Genomic DNA, 21,541 nt, shown 5'->3' with positions numbered 1-21,541 from the left:
CTTTTCTCAGGTGTAGTTCCCTGGAATTTCCATCACCACAGTCCCTTGTGCTCTTCCTGCCCTCATTTTGATCCCTCTCCCCTGCAGAATGTCTCTGATTTATGGCTTTTGATTATTTTTGTTTGGTTTGGTTGTAGTTTTTATTGTTATTATTTTTCCACTGATCCCTTATTTGATAATCAGCAGATGTTGAAAGCAACCCGGGCCCTAGTCCTTGCCTGTGTGAGCTCCAGAAAAATTCTTAGGCCCAGTTTCCTCATCTGTAAATGCCATTCCCTTTCCTCTCACCAAAACCGGGTTGGGAAGTGGGGAGTGAAGAGAAAAATATAAGACAACACTGTTCTCATAATGAATGTTTTTGCTTCCTTGCTTCTTAGCTCTTTGCTCTTCTACGTAGGTCCCAGCATCATGAAAAATCTAGAGAGCAGAAAATTTTAGCCTTATGCTTTTTAAAAAATGTATATATATTTTACATCATTCTTCTTTTTTGTACAGTGTATGCTTTCTTCTCTCATGTGTGGTCCCCGTGAAATTCCCACCACCAAGTCACCCGTGCACCAGCAACACAGTCCCCTGTGCTCGTCCTACCCCTCCTTTGATGCCTCTCCATACCCCTCCCCTGCAGAATGTCTCTGATTTCTAATTGCCTGTTTATTTTGGTTTTTTATTTATTATAATTATTTTTTTGTCCTGGTCCCTTATGTGGTCCCCTTATATTCCTCCTATAAGTGAAACCATCCAGTATTTTTATTTTTCCTTCTGGCTTATTTCACGGAACATGATCCCTTCCAGCTCCATCCATGTTGCTGCAAATGGCCTTCTGCTTTTTTTTTTTTCTTTCCCTGTACTGGGAAGGGATGTACCTAAGAAGGATGCTGAGGGGCTGGCCAGGCATGTCCAGCAGCAGCCAGAGAAGGATCTGCAGTAGGAGTGAGAACCCGGGGCTCTGCCTCCTCCCTTGCTCAGGACCACGTTTGTTCCCACAGGGGCTTTCCGAGGCGTGTGCAAGAAAATAGACCACTTCCCTGAAGATGCTGATTACGAACAGGACACAGCGGAGTATCTCCTGAGTAAGTTCCCCAATTCTCGGGGCTCCCAGGGGAAGGAGAGAATGGCCTGAGATCCCCTACTACTTCTGAGCTTGGGTCCTCAACACCCATCCTAGAAATAAGTAACAAGCAAAGGAGCTTGAGGGATCTTTGCTACTAGATAGAGACATTCATGTGGTTCTGATAACTAAGACTTTAATGTCAATGAACTAGCAATAGAAATAGATTTTTTTTTTTTTTAAGAAGGAAAAGTAGATGAGTCAAACCTGGAAAGTTCTTTTCAGTCTGCATCTGCTTAGGAGAAGATCTAAGGAATTTTTATCAACTTGAATACAAGTTTTCAAGTCCCCCCAGGGTGGAAGTGCTAATGGGCAAAGTGGGAATGGAGAGGTGTGAATGGTGAGGTGCTAATGGACAAGGTTCTAAGGGGCACGGCCTGGGAGGAAGAAGGCAAAGCAAGCTCACCATCCTCCAAACCCAGGCAGAGCCAGCTTCGCCCAAGGTCACTGCCTCTAGGACACGGGACTGTCACTAAAGCAGCATCTGTCCTGTGTGACTCTAAGCTTCGCCTGCTGCCTCTCAATGGAGTGTGGCTTCCAGCACAGGCCCAGGGTTCTGGGGTTCACACTCCCTGACTCCCAAAGCTGGGACAGACCTGGGGCAAGTTACATTACCTGCCCCTCTCTTAAATGAACAAAGACTTCAGTGGATATCATCTGTGGAACAAGGTCATGAAAAATAAATAAGCGAATGCACTTCACACTAAACTAGGACCCACACACCGTCATGAAGCCACACGTGTTAGTTCTTTTCTGGCTGCATGAGATCAGCAAGAGCAAAGTCTAGCTGCGGACTCGGTCCTGACCTTGATCCAGGTACACAGAGAACTGGAGGTTTAATGCAATTTCAATGTAATTTCTTCAATGAGAAGGTGTGTCCAACTCACTCAAATGGAACATTCTAAGGCTTTGATTAATTCACTATTAGGAAGCCTTAAATGTGAGGTCTGGGTGTTTTTTGTTTTTTAAAAAACTGCTCTTCTAAGTTAAAGCTTTAAGAGACTGTCCTGTTGGGTTGTTTATAACTCACACATATTTCAAGATGAGTTTTTAAATTAAGTCATTTTTAGCTCTTCTCACCCCTGATAGTCTAACAGATGGGCGATCATATATGTGCTTTTGGTCCATATATGAGCCTTAAATCATACAGGTGATTAAATCAGACAACTGGTGTGGGGTTCAATTTAAAGGAATAGTCCTTTTTAAGTTTCCTTTTTTGTTAGCTTTATGGTAAATGTATTTCTCTCTTTTGGATCCTCATCCAGCTCCTAGGTTTATCCAAATGCCTACTAGGATTTATACCAGCAGCTCACAAAGGTTAGGTGGGAGGAATAAAGACACACTTAAAGATGTGGCTTCACCAAAGTTTAGGGGGTGGACACATTACTTGCACCTGCCAAGAGGTGACTTTAGAATCATCCCCCGTGGAATTTTACCAAAATGCCCAGAGTTTTGCTTTTTTTTTTTATTTCCTACTTCGATGAAACATTTTATATCTGTCCTGTTAAAAACAGACAGAACTGTGACTTCAAGTTCACAATTTGCAAAGCTGATTTTAAGTTCTTCAAAGCGGTTGATTACTTTTCCAACAAAATGTTTCTCTCCCTTCTGGGAAGGTGGGGAGACAGGGGCACTTGCCCTCACCCCACAGAAACAGATGATGGTGAAAATCCTGGGTTCCCTGTTGAAAACACAGGCAATAGGGCGTTTTCCTTTCTTTTGTGATCTGTCACAGTATCTTTTGCTATTTAATGTCACACTCCGAGAACACAGGGACCCTGGCAGGGTGGGTGCATATCCTGGAAAGTGGCTGGGGGGTGCACCAACCCTGACTCTTCCAGTGTCCACGCCAGGGGCCCGCCAGGAACAGGGCAGTGGGCAGCTGAGGATGGACGTGGGAGGTGGTGGGTAGTGGGACCCCACAGGAGTCAAGTCCGAGTCCCCAGTGACTGCACCGTGGGATCCCCAAGCATGGGGTCCTGCGCCACAGTTACGCCAGGTTGGCTTCGGGCTCTGTCCTGCTCAAGAGTTTTCTCCCCCCATGTCCCTGGTTGGTGGGTTCTGAGGCTGGCTGGGGTGCAGACTGAGCCTGTCTCCTCCCGCAGGGGCTGTGAGGGCCTCCAGCGTCTTCCCCATCCTCAGCGTCACTCTGCTCTTCTTCGGGGGGCTCTGCGTAGCCGCCAGCGAGTTCCACCGCAGCAGACACAATGTGATCCTCAGCGCCGGCATCTTTTTTGTCTCTGCAGGTGAGTCTGGCCCCAGCCCGGAGATCTTCACAGACACCAAACCCATGCCAGGCCCAGAAGCACAGAGTGATGCTATGCAGGGTCCCCTCTGGGGAAAGAGTAAGAAAATGGCCAATTTGTTGTCTTAAGAATAAGGACCCACTCTAAGTGGAAACAAGATTCTGACTCTTGCTTAGGGTGGAATGAAGCGGTGCTGAGGTAGAGATGCGAGGCCAGCTCAGCTCAGAGGGAGAGGCTGGTCCATGAGAGAGTCCATGTTTGTAGATGGGGAGCTGGACCCCAGTTGGCGAGTGTGGTACACACACCTGAGACTGCCTCAGTGTGTTTTAAAGGCTTCAACTTTCTGACCACTTGGGCATGTTCTAACACTCTGACTCTGGAGAGATGCGCATGCTGGTTAAGTCTTGTGCACAGTTTTTTAAGCTCTCAAAATCCTCATACTGTCCTAAGGCTCTCTGAGTGCGAGGTAAACCCAGCAGCCTCAGATGCTCTCAGGGAAGCCTTCATCACCGGGGCCAAGGATGAGAGATAAGCATGAGAGACCATTTTGGGAAGGGGTCCTGTTCTCTGCCTCTGTCTCTTCCTTTTTCTGCCCCTCTCCTCTGCTCTCTCCTCTGCTCTCTCCTCTGCACTGGGCCTCCATCTCCTTCATCACTTTCCCACCTCTTCCCACCCCAGTCCTCAGTCAGTCCCATCTGGATGAAATGTCTTCAGGAAGCAAAGACAGAGCAGGAGAGGGGAGAGGAGGCTTGGCTCTTTGATGATGACTTTCAAACTTTGCAAAATAATGGCAGAATTCTACCAGGCTGGGAACCTGGTGGAGAGTACAGAATGGTGGGTACCAGGGCAGATGTTCCTGGATTTGAACTCCAACTTCATCTGTGGGAGCTCAGCGACATTACCAACTCCTTGTAGCTTGGTTTGCTCCATTATAAAATGGAAATAACAATAGGAGCTATTCGTAAGTTTGTTGGAAGGAGGCTGAACATAAAGAGCACAATATCATTTTCTAGCATTGGAAAAGCAAGACATAATTCCAAAGATGAAGCATCATGTCCTGGCTCCCCCACTAAATCTTGCTTAGTGGGGTTCTTGAATCATGGGGTTCCCTCCCCATGATTTCCCCTTCCACGAAGTGGGGAAGCTGGACGATGACACCCAGATCTGTGTCTCTGGGAACCAACTCAAGTACCAGGCCAGGAAAGGAAGCCGCCATCTTGCCAAGGGGTGTGGTCAGCCCTATAGTGGGTATGGCTCTGGTAGACAGATGGCAATGACTGGCAAACCGAGGGATCTATGTTGCTTTGAAGCATATTCTAGTCATTGGTCTAGCATATTCTAGTCTAGCCAGACTTCCTGGGCTCTGACCGACTCAGAGGAGGATGCATGTGCTGACATGAGCATTTCCTAAACAGATCATTATTTTCTCCCCCAAGGGGATTGTCAGGGAAGAAAAACACCAGCAGCTTTCTTTTCAGGAGGCATATTCTGAGAGATAGAAAGCATATTAGACATTATGGGAACTGGGAAATATGAAGAGAAGCCAGGTTGGGGTTAAATCCTGGACCTCCCACTGGTCTCCCCGACAAGTCCAAACAGCCTCCATTTTTCTGCTTATAAACTGAAAGTTTTGAAGGATTCAGCACTTTCCAAGGCTCTTAGTTACTCAGCTATAAGAATCTTTGGTTTCAGGCAAGCAATCAATATCTTTACGGAGTGTCGCCTGGGGGCCAGGCAGAGTGCATCATGCCCAAGAACGTGGCTGTGTGGTGCAAATCTTAGATCTGCTACCTCTCAGCTGTGCAACCTCAGACAAGTCTCTTAACCTGTCTGTACCTCAGGTTCCTCATCTGAAAAATGGAGAAAACAATTGTACCTACCTTGAGGCTGTTAAGAGCATTTAATGAGTTCATGTAGGTCAAGGGCATAAAATCAACCTAGCACCCAGTAACTGCTTGGTAGATGGTAGCTGTTATTACCTACATTGTACCTACACTCAATTCATCCATTCACTCAACAAATATGCACTGACCTCTTAACATGGGTTAGGCTCCGGACTAGGAGCTAGAACTGTAGCTTTGAACAAAATTAGCCTGGTCCCTACCCTCAAGGAGCTGACAGTCTGATGCTTGGGAGAAAGCGATTGCCCACTTACATCTTGTTCTTCCTAAATTTTGTTGTTGAAACCTAAATCCACCCAAGAGTAACAAACAGTTCTGAGTTCAATCCTCTTTCCACCATTTTCATTTCTTAGGAAGTTGCTTTTCTTCTCTATAAAAGAGGGGTAATTTTTGTTTAAAGCAGACTTATTGCAATGATGAATTGAGATAGTGCACACAGACTTTGCACTGAGTCTGGAACATAGTACTCTGTAAAGGAAAGAAAACTCGCTTGGCTTCCTATCTCCTTTAAACTGCTCTGACATCTGAGCCTCTCTTTGAACTTCATTTCTTTTTTTCCCAGTAAGCTTCTTTGCATTCTTTTCGGGGCTTCCCAAACTTTACCACCAAAATTTCCCTGCAGACAGAGGTGAGGAGGGGACATGGCCCAGGGGAGGTGGGGGCTTTGCTGGAGGCCACCTTTATTGAGCTGAAATGTCTTTGAAGCCTATCTTCCATTTACACTTAAAAATTCATGTGAATCCTGCTCTTGCCTCTTTATTATATCCGTGTTCATTTTAATATAAAAGAATGTCTTCCTTGCTAATCTTCGAGTCAAACTGACATTCCAGGAAGAGGTGCTGCTTTTCACCCTACAGTTTCCTGCAGCCTGACACGGCACTGGCTGTGTCGAGTACTATGTTAGGAAATAGCTCAGTGATTAGAACTCACTAGCTACTTGCTGAATGCCTGTGCTGGGAGATGCCAAGAGGAGAAAACAGGGTACAGAGCCTGGTCCTTTGTCTGGGGGTGAGTCCCGGGTAGAGTATGGCCAGAGATCATATTTGGAATATTCTTTCCTTTAATGTATGAGCACCAGTCAGTCAGAAGAACACTGGAGCAGAGTTCAGTGGCCCCAGATCTGCCAAACTTTAAACTTTCAGCTGCTGGAGTATGGGGAGAATCTGAGGATCCCCAGGAAGATTATGGCACATTCAAGGGATGGAGGACTCAGGAGACAACTAGAAATGGTTATTTACCAACTAGAGCTGGAAACTACAGTTTAGTCCTACCCTATAAATAGCCTAAATTTGGAAGCAAAGAGATACCAGCCAATGTACCAATCTCCATGAGTCACTGTTGGTCTCAAGGTCTGGATGAGGTCCTTGAAGCAAAGAGACAAGAGACATTCTGCCTTTAGAGCAGTGATGTGGAAAAGGCGGCCAGAGATGAGGACAGCCCCAGGAAATCCCATCCCATGGTTTCTTTTTACCATTCCCTGAGAACATCAATTCCCCTCCATCTGGCTGGGCAGCTATTTCCAGGGCGACTCATAAACGCAAGGAATTAAGGCTGCAGGCCTTGCCTACTGAGGACAACAGCCTCATGCTCCCCAATTCCTGATGTTCAAACAAGAGCCGATCTAAATTATTACCTTACCCTATACAGCTAGAAAGACTTAATAAGCTAATGTCCCTTTCCCCATGGGTTTATTTGTTCCCCAAACCGCAGCTCTAGACCCATACATATTCATTGCTCAGCTACATTTGAATTCTATATAAGCACTTCCAACTCAGCCTCTCCAAATCTGCCCTTTTCTCTAAACCCAGTCCTTCTGCTATCCTTGTTTTTTTTTTTTTTAAAGATTTATTTATTTATGCATATAAGACCTGGGGTACAGACCAGAGATATGGGGGATGAGAGGATTCACCAAAGACAGAGTGGGGAACAGAACAGGTAGATTGACCAAAATACACTATGGGGAGCAGTGGGCGAGACAGGAGAGGTCTGCTGCGCCATGTGGGTTGCTCCCTGGCTGGCTGGGGATCAAACTCATGCTGCGGATTGCCTCACAGTGCATTCCTTAACCCCTTGCGCCACCAGGGAGGCCCCTGCTGTCCTTGTTTTAACTCAAGGCCACCCATCGCCCCATCATCCAAGCTAGAACCCTCTTAAGTCCTCCCCAAAGTCTGCTTTCACATGCCATAGTCAGTAGCTTCTTATCTCCTGGCTCACCCATGTTCATTGTTACCTTCTGAACCATTGTCTACGTGCCTCTGATGGAGGCCTACTGTATTTTGCTATAACCGCATGTACATGTCAGGGACCTATACTTGTTTGTTTCACCATCCTTATGATTTAGTGCCAACAATTTACTGTTGATGGAATAAATTACATCAGGAAAGATGCATGCGTTGAAATCTACTGCACTCACCGTGGGAGTAGGATGTATTCGTTAGCTGAACACACACCCTTCAGGACTGAGTGTTTGCCACAAGACAGACCTCGCAAAGAAGAGCTCAGCAGTTGGTTTTCCTGGTCTTCCATCCATTCTCCTCTCTTCCACTTCCTCTACATTTTCTATAACCACTTCAAGACCATTGTGGCTGAGGTTTATAAAAGATTTGTTTTTCTTTCCCCTTCTCTTAGGGTTAAGCAACATCATCGGCATCATAGTTTATATATCAGCCAATGCTGGAGACCCCGGGCAGCGTGACTCCAAAAAAAGCTACTCATATGGCTGGTCCTTTTATTTTGGAGCCTTCTCTTTCATCATCGCAGAAATCGTGGGAGTAGTGGCTGTGCACATCTACATAGAAAAACATCAGCAGTTACGTGCCAGATCCCACTCGGAGTTCCTGAAGAAATCTACCTTTGCTCGCCTTCCCCTACAGGTATCGATTCCGGAGGCGGTCGAGTTCTCGCTCCACAGAGCCCAGATCCCGAGACCTGTCCCCCATCAGCAAAGGCTTCCACACCATCCCGTCCACCGACATCTCTATGTTTACCCTCTCCCGGGACCCCTCAAAGATCACCATGGGGACCCTGCTAAACTCCGACCGGGACCACGCTTTTCTACAGTTCCACAATTCCACGCCCAAAGAGTTCAAAGAGTCGCTGCATAATAATCCAGCCAACAGGCGCACCACGCCCGTATGAACTGACCTCTGCCCTCTGCCCTCTGCCCTCCATCCCAGCACAGCCTTGGGGGCAGTGTCCAGAGGTGTCTCTGAGGTTGCATGGCATGGTCCTCGTGATGGTATTACTTTTTGCAAAGAATGAAACCAAATGGACTCAGCCCTCTCCCACAGTTTGCCCCTGGCCCTCCCAGTCCAGCCAGTCCATTCCCCCCTAACTTTTCAAGCCAATGCCCTTGACATCATTTCTCTCTGTGTATCTGTGCCAGATGTTTTCCTTTCTTCCTTCTTTACTAGAAGGACCTCCACATTCTTCCCTCCTTGGAAGAGGACTTTACTAAAAGTCACAGGTGGTCACTGGGGGGGGGTCTCCCTGGACCTCCCACCAGGTGTGTGCCCGGTTGTCCCCACTGTCCACTCACACAAATCCTCAGGACACCGGCGCCCAGGGCGTCCTGAGAGAGGCATTCAACTTTCCGTGTTAGAAAATCATGACCAGAAATCAAAGATGTCAGAGCCCTGAAGCAGCTAATGTAATAAGCACTCATGTTATTAAAGGTTTGGCCTTGTCGTAACCAAGCGACTTGAGGTGTCTTGTCTCTTCTGGGCTCTTCCTTCCTGCACATTGACTGGCTCATCTGTTGGAAGCTGAGCTCAGGTCGCCAACACCCTGTCACTGGAGGGAAACTGCCTTCACCTCTTAAGGCCAACAAGGTTCTTCCCAGCAATATCAGCTTTGGGGAGTCCTGCCCTGGATGCCCTGAGGCTATCTGGGGACAAGCCTGTGAACGCTGGCATCCAAAATCTGACCCCAGCACACAATAGCTCTAGGACTTTAATCAAGTCCAGTTAATCTTGCAGCCTTAGTCTCTTCATCTGTGAACCAGGACAGGGCAATAGAACTCTCCTCCATGAAGTTGTGAGGCTTAAATAGATGTCAGGTATAAAGTGATCGGCGTGCTGTAAATAATCAATGTACTTTATTAAATGTTAGGATGAATTCTAGGCAGAGCGGGCATTGTATTTGTCTGCTTGGGCTAGTATGTAGCAAAATATCTAGTCTGGGGGCTTGAACAACAGACACTTACTTCTCACCGTTCCAGAGGCTGGGAAGACCGCCATCAGGAAGCTGATCAGTTCAGTTCTCAGAGAGGGCTCTCTTCCTGGCTTGTAATCAAACATCTTCTTGCAAATTCCATGAGAGAGAGAGAGGCCTTTCTTCCTCTTCTTATAAAGCTATCACAAGGACCCCACCCTTATGATCTCATCTGACTCTACCTCCCAAAGCCCCATTTCATCACATTGCACATTACATCACATTCACAGTTAGAGCGTCAACATATGAATCGAGGGGAGGGAGAGGTGGTATGATGCCGTCCACGCTGGCATTATTGCAGGAAGATACAAGCCCTTGGGAATGATTCAACAGGGAGAGGGAGGTACTTTGCAGACTCTGAGGATGCTGGGAGAGAGAGAGTATAAGCACCTTTGAATACTTTGAATGTTTGGTATCAAAAGCAGGAGAGATAGAATCATCACCCCAACACTGACTTCCTGGCGTGCCCTCGCCCACATCCACCACTTGACACTTCCCAACAGCACTCCCACTAGAAGCTCCAGTCACTCCAGGGGACAAAGTTATTGTCACAAGCTCCCAATTAACTTAGTGCTGCGATGCATCAAACTGTACACATAGGACATCATTTAATCTTCCCAGTAATGTGCTCATTTCACCAAAGAGGAAACTGAGGCAAGAGAGATCATGTGACTTGCCTAATCCTCATCCCTACGATGGGATGGAAGTTCTGGGGAGCCAGTGACTTGTTTACACTCACACAAGAGATTTTGCAGAGCGCAGACAGCTCACAATTCATTTTGTTTAACACTTAAGAGTCGTTGCATGGAAATTGCACTCACATGCATCAAATGATCTCATTAAGTCCTTAAAACAACCCCACATGTCATGGGAGTTATTATCCACATTTTGGCAGGGGAGGATGTGGAGGGGCGAGGGCTCAAGGACACTGAAAAATCTTGGGTGCAAAGGGGCAGAGGCAGCGTTTATATCCAACCTTTAGCTTCCTCCCTCACCAAGACTGCAAACCCAGCCACTTTTGCTTTGCAGAAGCAGCCCCTGCAAAGTCTTCATTCCCACATACCCCATGGGGGATTATTTATGTTTCTCTTTGAATTGATTCACTTTTTATTTCAATAAGTATATCTTGACAGTGAACTTTATATCACTACTGTAAAAAGAAAACTGGAATTACTTGCTAAGAAAATGGTAACCGAATTGGGAAAATAAATGCAATAAAAACAAAACAATCACACCATAGCCTAGCTGCTGCCTGTTCTAAGTGAGAGCCTGGCCGCCTCCTCTTTGTAAAAATGACAGAACTGCGGTGTTAGGAAGGCGTTCAATTTTTAAAAATTTAAAACACACGAGAGAAGAGAGAGAGAGAGAGAGAGAGAGAGAGAGAGAGAGAGAGAAAGAAAGAAAGAAAGAAAGAAAGAAAGAAAGAAAGAAAGAAAGAAAGAAAGAAAGAAAGAAAGAAAGAAAGAAAGAAAGAAAGAAAGAAAGAAAGAAAGAAAGAAAGAAAGAAAGAAAGAAAGAAAGAAAGAAAGAAAGAAAGAAAGAAAGAGAAAGAAAGAAAGAAAGAAAAAAAGAAAGGTGTTCTGTAGAGTCAAGCACTGAAGATGCTTCCCTTGGCTTCATCAAGAGGATGCAAAGGGGACTAGGAAGAGGCTGCCTCTCTCACTGCAGGATTCTGTACTTTCTAACATAGCAGCCGGGTGTCAGGTCAAATTAACCCAACCTCTACTTTGGGAAAAGCAGTTCCAGGAACCCTTAGAGAGGGAAGGCTCTGAGAGATGGAGAAAATAAGTGTTGAAAATTGCGAAGTGGTAGAAGCAGCAACTGCAGCCCTGGGAATGAGGAGTTTGTGCAAAATGGCATGTGGGGAGCTGAGAGGCGTGAAGAGAAAGGTCCAGGGACTGGCCAGGTGCTGCGGAGACCAAGGACAAAGCTGTGGAAACTGGAGAATTGGAGAGAGATCCCCAGAAGGACACCCCACCCTGTCCATGTCTGCTCCCTGCAAGGCTTTGGCATGTGGAGCCCCAGAAAGCCTTTGCCTGAAGATGGCTCAGCTACACCCAGCTGCTGGCATCAACAGATATTCATCCCACCTTCTCAGATCATAACGGCCCAGCCGATCCATGTCTTCCAAATCCCCATGAAGAAGATTTGCATTCACTGTCCTCCCACCCTGTGTATCAAGACATGGGCCTCGAATTTCACTTATGTTGTCTCATTCAATCTTACTTTGTGAGGGGAGCACTACTGTCCAGGCCATTGGATAGATGTTACGAATTGCAAAGAGATAGCAAAGCAAGTACTTGAACCCTTGACTGCTTCACTCCAGAGCCGCTGGCCCCTCACTAAGCTCTGCCCATCATGCTCCTCTCTTCTCGTGCTCCAGCCTTCTCTCCTCCACTGCAACTACCTCTCCTAGCCCATTTATTTCTGGACCAGCAGCATCCTTCTGCCAACCCCAAGACCAAAGCCCTGGGGTTTCTCTCTCATGCTTCTCTATTCTGTTTCATGAAGTTGTGTCTCTGGCAGCTTGGCTCAGCATTCAAGCCTGCAAACTCTGCAGCTATGGCTGCCCTTATCAGCCAGGATTTTGATAAAATAATCTCTCTGGATCTCTACTTCCTCAACTGTTGAATGGACACAAAAATGGTAAGGCCATAGGTGTGTTGGGAGGATTAAATGAACTTACATTCATAAAGCACCTGGCAAAGTACTTGAAACATAATAACCAACATGTAAACATGCGCAATTATTATTTAGTACAGTTTGTAGATTGACATTTTTCTGCTTGGGCTGTTCACCAACCACCACCACCCCCACCCCCGCCCCCGCCCCAGATAATCTTCCTTTCTAGATCAGAGGGTCAAGCACAACCTCTGCTGTGATCAGACCAGGGATCACTAGACTGTGGCTGCACCAAACTCACTCCCAATTCTTCAGCTTTGCTGATAAACAGTGCTCCTTTTATCCCCTCCAAATTCTATCCATTCCTGGAGGCCTCAGTCAAGCCTCATCTCCTCCGTGAAGTCTGTATGACTTTTCAGGCACAAAATCTCTCACTTCTTGGCATTCACTCATTGACACATTCTGTCACCCATTCATCTAGAGCCTCTCCTCAAGCATCTATTGTACTATTGCTTGTGCCAGAAACAGTCACAGCCTCAACAGATATGACCACTGCCCTCATGGAACTCTCAGTCCAGAGGAGGAGACAAGATTTACACAAGTAAATGCAAAAATCAGCATCATCTAAAATTGTGACCTGTGTCCCGAAGGAGAAATATAGTGCAGATAATGCAAAGGAATATAAGCTGGGCTCTTCACACACACAGAGAGAGAGAGAGAGAGAGAGTAAATCTGTAAATCATGATGCAGTGAGAAGAAGAACAGCATCAGCTGAGACCTCTGGACTCAGAGGATGCAACATTCATTACAGGGACACTAAATCTCTTTGAGTTTTGATCCTAAGGACATTCAGAAGTCATTTAAGAGTTTTAATCAAGATTATATTACACACAATCTAATATGTTTTCAGAAGTTTAATAAGTTAGGCATCCAGTGAAATATTAGTTTCCTACATCTGAACCTGGAAATACTTTTTTAAAGGCTTGTGTTGTTGCCTACTTTGTCCGCAGATCCTAGCAGGTGGACATGACCATAACTGGACATGACCTTGTCCCCAGGCACAGATAATTGGACCACAGATGGCACTGGGGACCGCCTAGCCATATGGGGGTCGCTGAGAGTCCCTCTTAGAAACAGCTGCACAGCTGAGCTAGAATGGTATTTAGTCAAGATGTTTATAGAAGGGAGATCAGAAATTCAAAACAAGTTAATTTCAGAAAGAGCCAAAACCAAGGAAGAGTCAGGAGCCAGAAACCAAGTAGCAGTGTCTGAGGGTTAGTAAACCCACATCATTAGTTACAGCCCAGGTGTGTCTTCAAATCAGGCTTGGGAATCGCCCCCTGGAGTCCTTTCAATTTTTGTTCATTTTCTTCTATTTTGCTCCATCCTCTTTTAACCTCTAAGTATAGCTTGGATTATTTTTTGCCAGTTGCAGCACCTTGCACTTGCCCACACTAAAGCTCATCCTTGGCAACTCCTCTGCCCACTCACACAGCCTGGTGAGATCTTCCTGCAGCTCATCACCAGTGGCTTGGTATTTCACTACCTGGCACAGCGAAGTGTCATCAGCAAATGTGGAGCTCTCCCCACTTCCTCCTCCACATCAGTTAGGCAAATGTCAAATAAGACCAGTCCCAGCACCAACACCCCACTGTTTTCAATTAATCAATTAACTAAATCATAACAACCCAACCAATTCTCTGGCTGCAAACGAAATAAGCCAGCCATGGTTAACTTAAGCCACAGAGGAAATTCATCCAAGTCAGAGCTTCCAAACAGCGGTGCTATTGGCATGGGGGTTGGATAACACTTAGTCGTGGGGGGCTGGCCTCTGCACGGTATAGGCTGTGTAGCAGTCTCCCTGGCTTCTCCCCACCAGATGCCACTAAGTCAACCTTCTCCCTGCCAAATTGTGACAACCAAAAATGTCTCCAGATTTGGCCAATGTGGCGGGGGGGGGGGGGAGTAGGAGGGCAAAAGCTGCTCCCAGTTAAGATCCACTGGTACAGGATGGAACAACTGTGGAATTAAGTCTTAGAAAACATGGCAACCTGAGCCTTTCTGGGAGTCTAGAGTACAAGGGGAATAGAATTGCAATTCTAGCTCAACCATTTATGAGTTGGGTCACTCTGGACAAGATATTTAACCTCTCTGTGCCTCAGTGTCTTTGCCTATAAAATGGAATAATCAGGATAAATTGGATTATGCGGTGGAAACAAACAACTCCCAAATATCTGAAGCTTGAAGCACATACTCTATGTCCAATGTGGTCAAGTCAACGAATCCAGGAGACCCAAACTGGTAGATGCTCCACCATCTGGACATTGATGATCAAAATTAGAAGGAGAAAAGAAAAAAGATGACAAACTGACTCTTAAGTGTTTCTACCTAGAAATGATGCACATCACTACTGCTCATAATTCATTGATCAAAACAACTCATATGGTTATGCTGACCTTGAATAAGAACAGCAAAGTGAAAACCTACCACATGCCTAGAGAGAGAAGAGGCAATATTGATTGATAAGTAGCACATATGTCAGACTCAATAATAATATTACTGACTTTAAAAATTTGTCAGGAGGCTGAACATAACACATACAAAGATCTTACAATCATACTTGACATCTATCAACTACTCAACAAATACTAGTTTACTCCTATTTATTCAATTCGGCAAGTGTTTATTGAGTACGTGATGGTCAGATTTTTGTGAATAACCCAGTTATTCCATCAAACACTCATCTCAGTGTTGCTGTGATGCAGTTTTGCTTTTGGGATCAACACCTACAATCTGTTGACTTTAAGTAGAGGGAATTACTCACAATAATCTGGTGGGCCTGATGCAATCAGTTGAAGGGCTTAAGAGCAGAACAGAGGCATCCTAAAAGAAGAAATTCTGCCTCTGGACAGCCTTGTATTTCCAATTAGCCCAGCCAGCCTCACGATTCCTTGCACTAGATCTTTTTTACACCCTTAACCTTCAATGACCTTTTCCTACCCAGCCTCCTACCTCTCGCCACCACTTGGTTAAAAGGCATACATCTGGGTGTTTATTCCCTACCTCTGTGTTGAGTCATCTCTGGTTCCTGTCCTTTTGTCATTCCAGTTCCCCTGGTGGAAGTTTCCTGGTTGGTTCTTATCCTCCTGGTTCTTTCCTGCTACTGTTCACTTCCTTGAATTTTAGAAGTTTCTTCCCCTGTGTTGGCCATGTTAACTTAAAGGGCTTGGGAGAAGAGATATTTATATATCATTTTTAACAAAAAGTTAAACACCAAAAGCTACTCACCCTGACCCCCTGCCATGGGAAGTTCTGCCCCTGTTGCCCCAGCTCCCTGTCTTGCAAACATACCCAGTTCAGCTCCCTGCTCTGAGACTTTGGGCAAGTTGCTTTCTATGCTTCCGTTCATTCAGCTGCTGGAGGGCTCAGGATATGCCACGGTGAAATATGCCATTTTGGCATAAGGATTAAGTTGAGCAGAAGGCAATCGAGGAACAGCAGATACAAGAAAAGCTCTACCCTCTCCCTTTCTGCCTAAAGGCAAAACACAGATTCCCTTGTGAGAGGGTGACCCCCCCCCCACTTCCCGTACCAGGAGGAGGAAACAGCCCTTATGCCCAGAGAGGGCACCAACTTGAAGCTGCATAAACAAATTGGACTGAAATAACCCTTATCTTCTGCAACTAACAGCTCCTAGAAACCCAAGCGTTTTCCCTTTGTCTTATCACTACAATTTATCACTTTTGATATATAAGCTCTCAGACCTAACCACTTATTTGAGTTTCTCTGCCTTTTCTTGAGATCCCTGCGTCCCTATGCAAAATGAACATATTAACAGCAAGTAAGCTGTATCTGGCTCCTCCTATTAACCTGCTGTCAAGTGATAAAGCAAGACCATTTTGTAATGAGTCTGGAGTGCATTATTCAAGGGGATCCATGGATTGGGGAGGGGGATAGAGTGTCTCACAAGCAATGGAACACTCTTCTGAAGGGATTTGGGGCAAGAGCAGGTTTTTAATAGAAGATCAGAAGCAGCAACATGGAAATAAGGAGTGAGCGGCTGGGGTTGCATTTCTGACCTTATTTAGAAAAATCAAGGGATGAGGGTGTCAGTATAGAGCATAGTGCTGGGCTTGGCATTTGGGAATCAGCTGACCAAATAAACTATTTCTAGTCGGGATGAGCATTTCCTGGAGTAGGGTCTGGTTTGCCGAGCAGTTCCATCTTGGGTCTAGAAATTTATTTCAATGTTGTTTTATCAGTTTAATTTGCAGGGCCTTGGCTATGAGACTAAGATGAGAATGTGTTTGTTACTAATACTGGTCTTGTCCACATCCCCTCTACCCCCAGAATCCTTAGATGCCAATTCTGGCATTTCCAAAATACGTATCTTTGGTGTAAGGATTATTTCATAAGAGGGGCTCTGAAAGCTGGGTAGAATGCACGCCAGGCACATTACAAAATGGTCTTGCTTTATCACTTGACAGCAGGTTAATAGGAGGTGACAGATACATTTTACTCGATGTTAATATGCTCATTTTGTATAGGGACACAACAGAAATTGCCACATGTGTAAAGGGAAATGCCCCTTTGTTAGGGTGCTCCCCTTGCTGCATAGGGAAGACCTAATCTCTTTAACTCCTACAAACGGAAAAGGCAGCAACTTAATCAGCATAAGGCCTGTGGCTTTCCTGGGGAGCTCTCATTGTTACCGGGATTTGGGATTCCCAGATGTTTCTGGGTTGGGGGTTCCTCAGTCCTTGACTATGACCATGAAAGAATTCAAAGCCGTGTCTTAGCAGAAGCAAAAGCAATTTGTTAGAGACAGAATGAAGGTGCACCCAGGAAGGTCAGGGCAGCAGAGTACAAGGAAGAACAACTCAAGCAAAGGTGGGGGACTCCTGGCTTCAGTGGGGTGCAGGAGGCTGCTCACTCCGTCCCTTTCCAGGATTTACTGCACAGGTGCTTCTGGGTTGTTGTTTTATTGGTCCAGGCAGCAGTTTCTAAATCACCTCCCTTCTACTGTGCTCCCAGGGTGTATTTTTATCAGCCCTGGCAACCAGTTGGGGTGGGGCCTGCATTCTCCCCTTTGCGACTTCTTTCTCTCCTGGGGCTTCATTGGCCTGTCTGTAGGTTGGGGTGGGGTCTGCCTTCACCCCTCTAGGTGTCTCTTGGCTCCTGACCCAGGTTTTATCAGCCCTGGCAAGTGTTTTCTGGGGTCCTGCATATAGTTGGCCATTTATTTTTCTTCTAGGCATTGCCTTCCCCCAACTCTAACACCATGGCTGGCTTTCCCCCACCCCAGTGTCCTATGTCTCTGACTGAATTTATTTAAGGTGGTCACTTAAGACATTTTGTTGTGTTGCCTAGTTCTACTGGCTTTCTCCCATGTACACAGGAGGTATTAAACTTCTGAAAAGGGACAAAACCCAGGGAGAGAGAATGACCTAGTTGGTGTCACTTCGGAATGCAGAACACTACCCAAAAGCAGACACACAGACAAAAACAAAGTTTATTTACACAGGGAGTGGCGAAATGGGAGAACAGGGAGAGAGCCTGGGAAAAGAAAATTGATTGACCTGTACACAGCCAGGTGCTACTTATCCTACCCTAGATATCATCCACTCTGCTGAGCCTGGGATCCAAACAGGAGGGCTGGCTGTCTGGTGGCGCAAGCGGTTAAACACAGCACTTGAAGCTATCCGCATGCAGCCTCTGCAGCACGAGTTAGATCCCCAGCCAGCCAGGGAGCAACCCACATGGCACAGCAGACCTCTCCTGTTGTTAGGGGGAAAGGATGTCCTGAGCTAATCCCATACAGGCTTTGTGGACGCCACCCCCACTCCAGACCAAAGCCATAAGGACACTGGGAAAGACAAATCCCGTCACCACCAAAGGGAAGGTGGCTGGGACCTGAGGGTGGAGTTAAGCAGCCAGGTTGGGTATAAAAACCAAACACGTGGGCCTTGGGGGGCTCGCTGTCGCTCGCCTCCCTGCTTCACGGCTCCTGGCTGGCGGCCAGCTCTCAGGGTGCCATTTGGGATTCCAGATCGGCGGATCAGGTAGGACTCATTTAAAACTTTGTCTCCCACTTTTTTCCCTGAACTGTACATTTCCTCATTTCCCCTTCCCTTGTAAATAAACCTTTTATTAACCTTTCGCGTGTGCCTGCAGTAGAGCATTGATAAGTCCTTTTAAGCGCGCGGGTGAGGACCCACAGTCAGGCACCCCGTTTTGTATCGGGGTTGCTCTACAACAGTTTGGCGCCCAGCGTGGTTTCCAAGTTACACCCGCGGTTGACCAGCCCAAAGTAACATTCCTTGCGTTGGTCACCATAAGCGCACTCGGGGTTGCTCTACAACATTGTCTTGCCTGCTGTTCCCCTCAGCAGTGTATTTCAGTAGATCCACCTGTTCTGCTCCCCACTCTGTCTCTGGTGAATCCTCTCACCCCCCACACCTCTGGCCTGTACCCCAGTTCTTGTATGCATAAACAAATAAATATAAGAAAAAAAAAAACCCAGGAGGGAAACCAGCTAGGAAATCCTCCCAGCTGCTTGTAGGAAGCAAGTGACAGGACCCCCGAAGTAGGGTAAAAGTAGGTAAAAATTCCCTTTTATCCATCCTTGCTAAACAGCATATTCCCATTCTTGCTAGATTTGGGGACAGGCGGGAAGCCAGCCAGAGGAACCCCAAGCTCTGCCTGCCTGTTCTCTTTTCAAGTCCACCAGCTGCCCAACACTATCCCTCAGTGCCAGCAATCCCTACTAGGAAGTCAGAGGGTAGCACTGCAAAAGCCACTGTCCTCATACTTTTTTTGTTTTCTCTCTTGTCAGTTTGTCTGATGTTTATATGGTTATTTGCCAGCCTAGAAGAACCTAGAAGAGTAGGGAGAATTTCCCCTCTGCCCTGACACCTGCCCCTTAACATCAAGGACAATTTAAAGAAAGCCAAACTGCTAAGTCATAAAAACTCAGCCAAATTTATTAACCACAAGGAAGCAGGCAATTCTCACTCCAGATCTATCTCAGGAAGGTGTGAAACGTTAACATTAGTGGAGTCATTTTAAAATGGGGCCAAGTTACCATTGCAGAAAAACTGCTAGGGGAACAGTATGTCCTGAATGAACTCCACCCACTGATGTTTTATGGATTCCACCCCCACTTCCATGCCAGGGAGAGCTCAGGAGCTGGGGACTACAACTCCCAGCATGCCATGATTCTGCCGTGCCTTGACTGAGTGGGGAGGTGGTGGGAACCAGGGTGGAGTTAAGCAGCCATGCTTCCTATGAAGCAATGTGCCTTTATGCCCTCTTGGCCTTGCCTGCCTTCAGCGTGCACTTGGGGTTCCATCTCAGGCAGCGTTTCAGGTAGAATGCATTAACCTATTAATCTCTCTTTCTCTGAGTTCTTCCTCTCCCCATTTCCCACATATTTAAACTTTTTATTAACTGTTCCCTGTGTGCCTGCCCTTGCATCTTGTCCTGAGCTCTTAGGCATACCAGTGAGGACTCACATCCAGGTCACCCAGTTTTCCCTTGGGATTACCCTATAACAAAACCTCTTTGCTCTTTAAACTGGGCTGGATGCTCAGCCTGGGCGAAACCAAGAACATTCCCCCAAACTAGCAAGAATAGGAATACCCTGCTGGATTTACCTACTTTTAATTTGTGACCCCTCCAACTCTTCACCTGACCATACATCATCCTTTTTTATTCTCTCTATAAATAACCCCTAACTTCTGTCCCTCTTCATACCATGATTTGGATTTCTGCCTGAATCTGTGCTCCCCAAATTATAATCCTTTGATCCCAGATAAACTTGTTTAGTCTTTTAATTGCCACCTGAGCTTTTAGGTTAACAAAGGGGAATTTCTAAGGCGCAAATTTTATAATCTTTTCTTCCAACCTACCCCCTCCCATCACGCTATAAGACACTTCCATTTAGCAGAGAGCCCTAGGGAGCTAGCTAGTCTCTCCCTCTGCTGATCCTTCTCTGGCACCCCACCGTTAATAAGTCCATCTCTCCACCCCAGCTGTGAGGGATTCACTTGAAGTTTGACGCTTTCAAGTGTCTCAACTTACCTACATTTTACATATCAAGAGGGAAGAGGCGCACAGGTCATTATTGGCGAGAAAGATAGGCGAAATAGCAGAGGTCAAGTATTCTAAAGCAATTAGTTGGGACCAGGAAGGAACAAAAGGAAAGACATTATGCAAATGGAGGCCATTCTACCCTTGAGAAGATAGTGTCCTCTTTGAACACAAAGGAAGGCCTTTACAGCAGGCTGGTTCATTCCAATTCTGTTTGAATATGAAGCTTTTTCATGATTAATATTAGGCCTGGGTAGCATTGGGCCTCTGAAATGTTAACACTTTTATATTCCTCCATAATTATGTTACTAGTAACTGTGCTAGATTTTAAATAGTTCACAACATTGGGTGGGAGTGAGTACAGTGACAGATCTATTTCTCCAAAATAACTCAAAACTGGCTTGAGCCCACCCCATCTCCTTTTTATTTATTTATTTTTTGCAGGTTTCCCCTTGTTTAAAAAAAAAAAAAATAGGCCCAAAAATGGAGTCATTTACGCCAAGTCGCGCCATGACTTAACGCCTTTTTTTTTTTCAAATGCAAGTTTGTTTTTTTAAAGATTTATTTATTTATTTATACAAGCACTGGGTACAGTCAGAAGCGCGGGAGGGTGAGTGAATTCACCAGAGCCAGAGTGGGGAGCAGAGCAGACAGAAGGACCTAAGTACACTCCTGAGGGGAGCAGCGGGTGGCAGGAGAGGTCTGCACGCCATGTGGGACCCTCCTCCGGTGGCCTGGGAGCAGCGGGGATTGAACCGGCGCTGCTGAGGCAACCCAGCACTCAATCGCTGCGCTGCCAGGGGAAGCCAAGACTTAACGCCTATTGACTTGCAGTTTCAACCTCTTCCAAAGTGGAATTTTAAACCAATCAATCTGGCGCATTCTATGCCTCACTAGTGAGGTCATCTGCCTGATCTAGACACTCTGCCTTCTCTTGAGGGAAGGTGATTTGCCTGAAATAATCTTTCTTTTCTTGGCCCACCTTATTGGAGTACAAAAACTTTACATTTTGTGCAACTGTACTTGCTAAATGGGATGCTGTCTGGTTCATGCTTCCTTTAAAAAAGTCAGATTGTGGGCCTCCCCTGGTGGCGCAATGGTTGAGCACTGGGCTGCAAAGCCACCCGCAGCCTCTGCAGCGCTGTTTCTATCCCAGACCACCGGCAATGGTCCCACATGGTGCGCAGACCTCTCCTTCTGCACCTGCTGCTCCCCTCAGCAGTGTATTTCATCAGTCTGCCTGTTCTGTTCCCCGCTCTGGCTCTGGTGAATTCTCTCACCCTCTCGCGCTTCTGACTGTACCCAGTACTTGTATAAATAAATAAAATAATAAAATAAAAAAATAAAATGAAATAAAAAAG

At 46.1% G+C, this 21,541-nt stretch overlaps 1 protein-coding gene across 1 annotated transcript in view; it reads left to right on the top strand.

Annotated features, from left to right (window-relative positions):
- CACNG3 (calcium voltage-gated channel auxiliary subunit gamma 3) overlaps positions 1-8,946 on the top strand; it is a 75,899-nt gene extending 66,953 nt beyond the window's left edge. Inside the window, exons 2-4 of the mRNA XM_037504554.2 lie at positions 987-1,070; positions 3,214-3,354; positions 7,884-8,946. Coding sequence (XP_037360451.2) covers positions 987-1,070; positions 3,214-3,354; positions 7,884-8,359 — 701 coding nt within the window. The 3' untranslated portion in view covers positions 8,360-8,946. The remainder of the gene's footprint in view (positions 1-986; positions 1,071-3,213; positions 3,355-7,883) is intronic.
- The last annotated feature ends 12,595 nt before the right edge of the window (positions 8,947-21,541 follow it).

This window comes from Talpa occidentalis, unplaced genomic scaffold, assembly GCF_014898055.3.
Source record: "Talpa occidentalis isolate TD23 unplaced genomic scaffold, MPIMG_talOcc4v2.1 talOcc4.12, whole genome shotgun sequence".
In the NCBI taxonomy this organism is placed as follows: domain Eukaryota; kingdom Metazoa; phylum Chordata; class Mammalia; order Eulipotyphla; family Talpidae; genus Talpa; species Talpa occidentalis.
The sequence above is the reverse complement of the archived record's forward strand: the minus strand, read 5'-3'. Positions and strand labels throughout refer to the sequence as shown.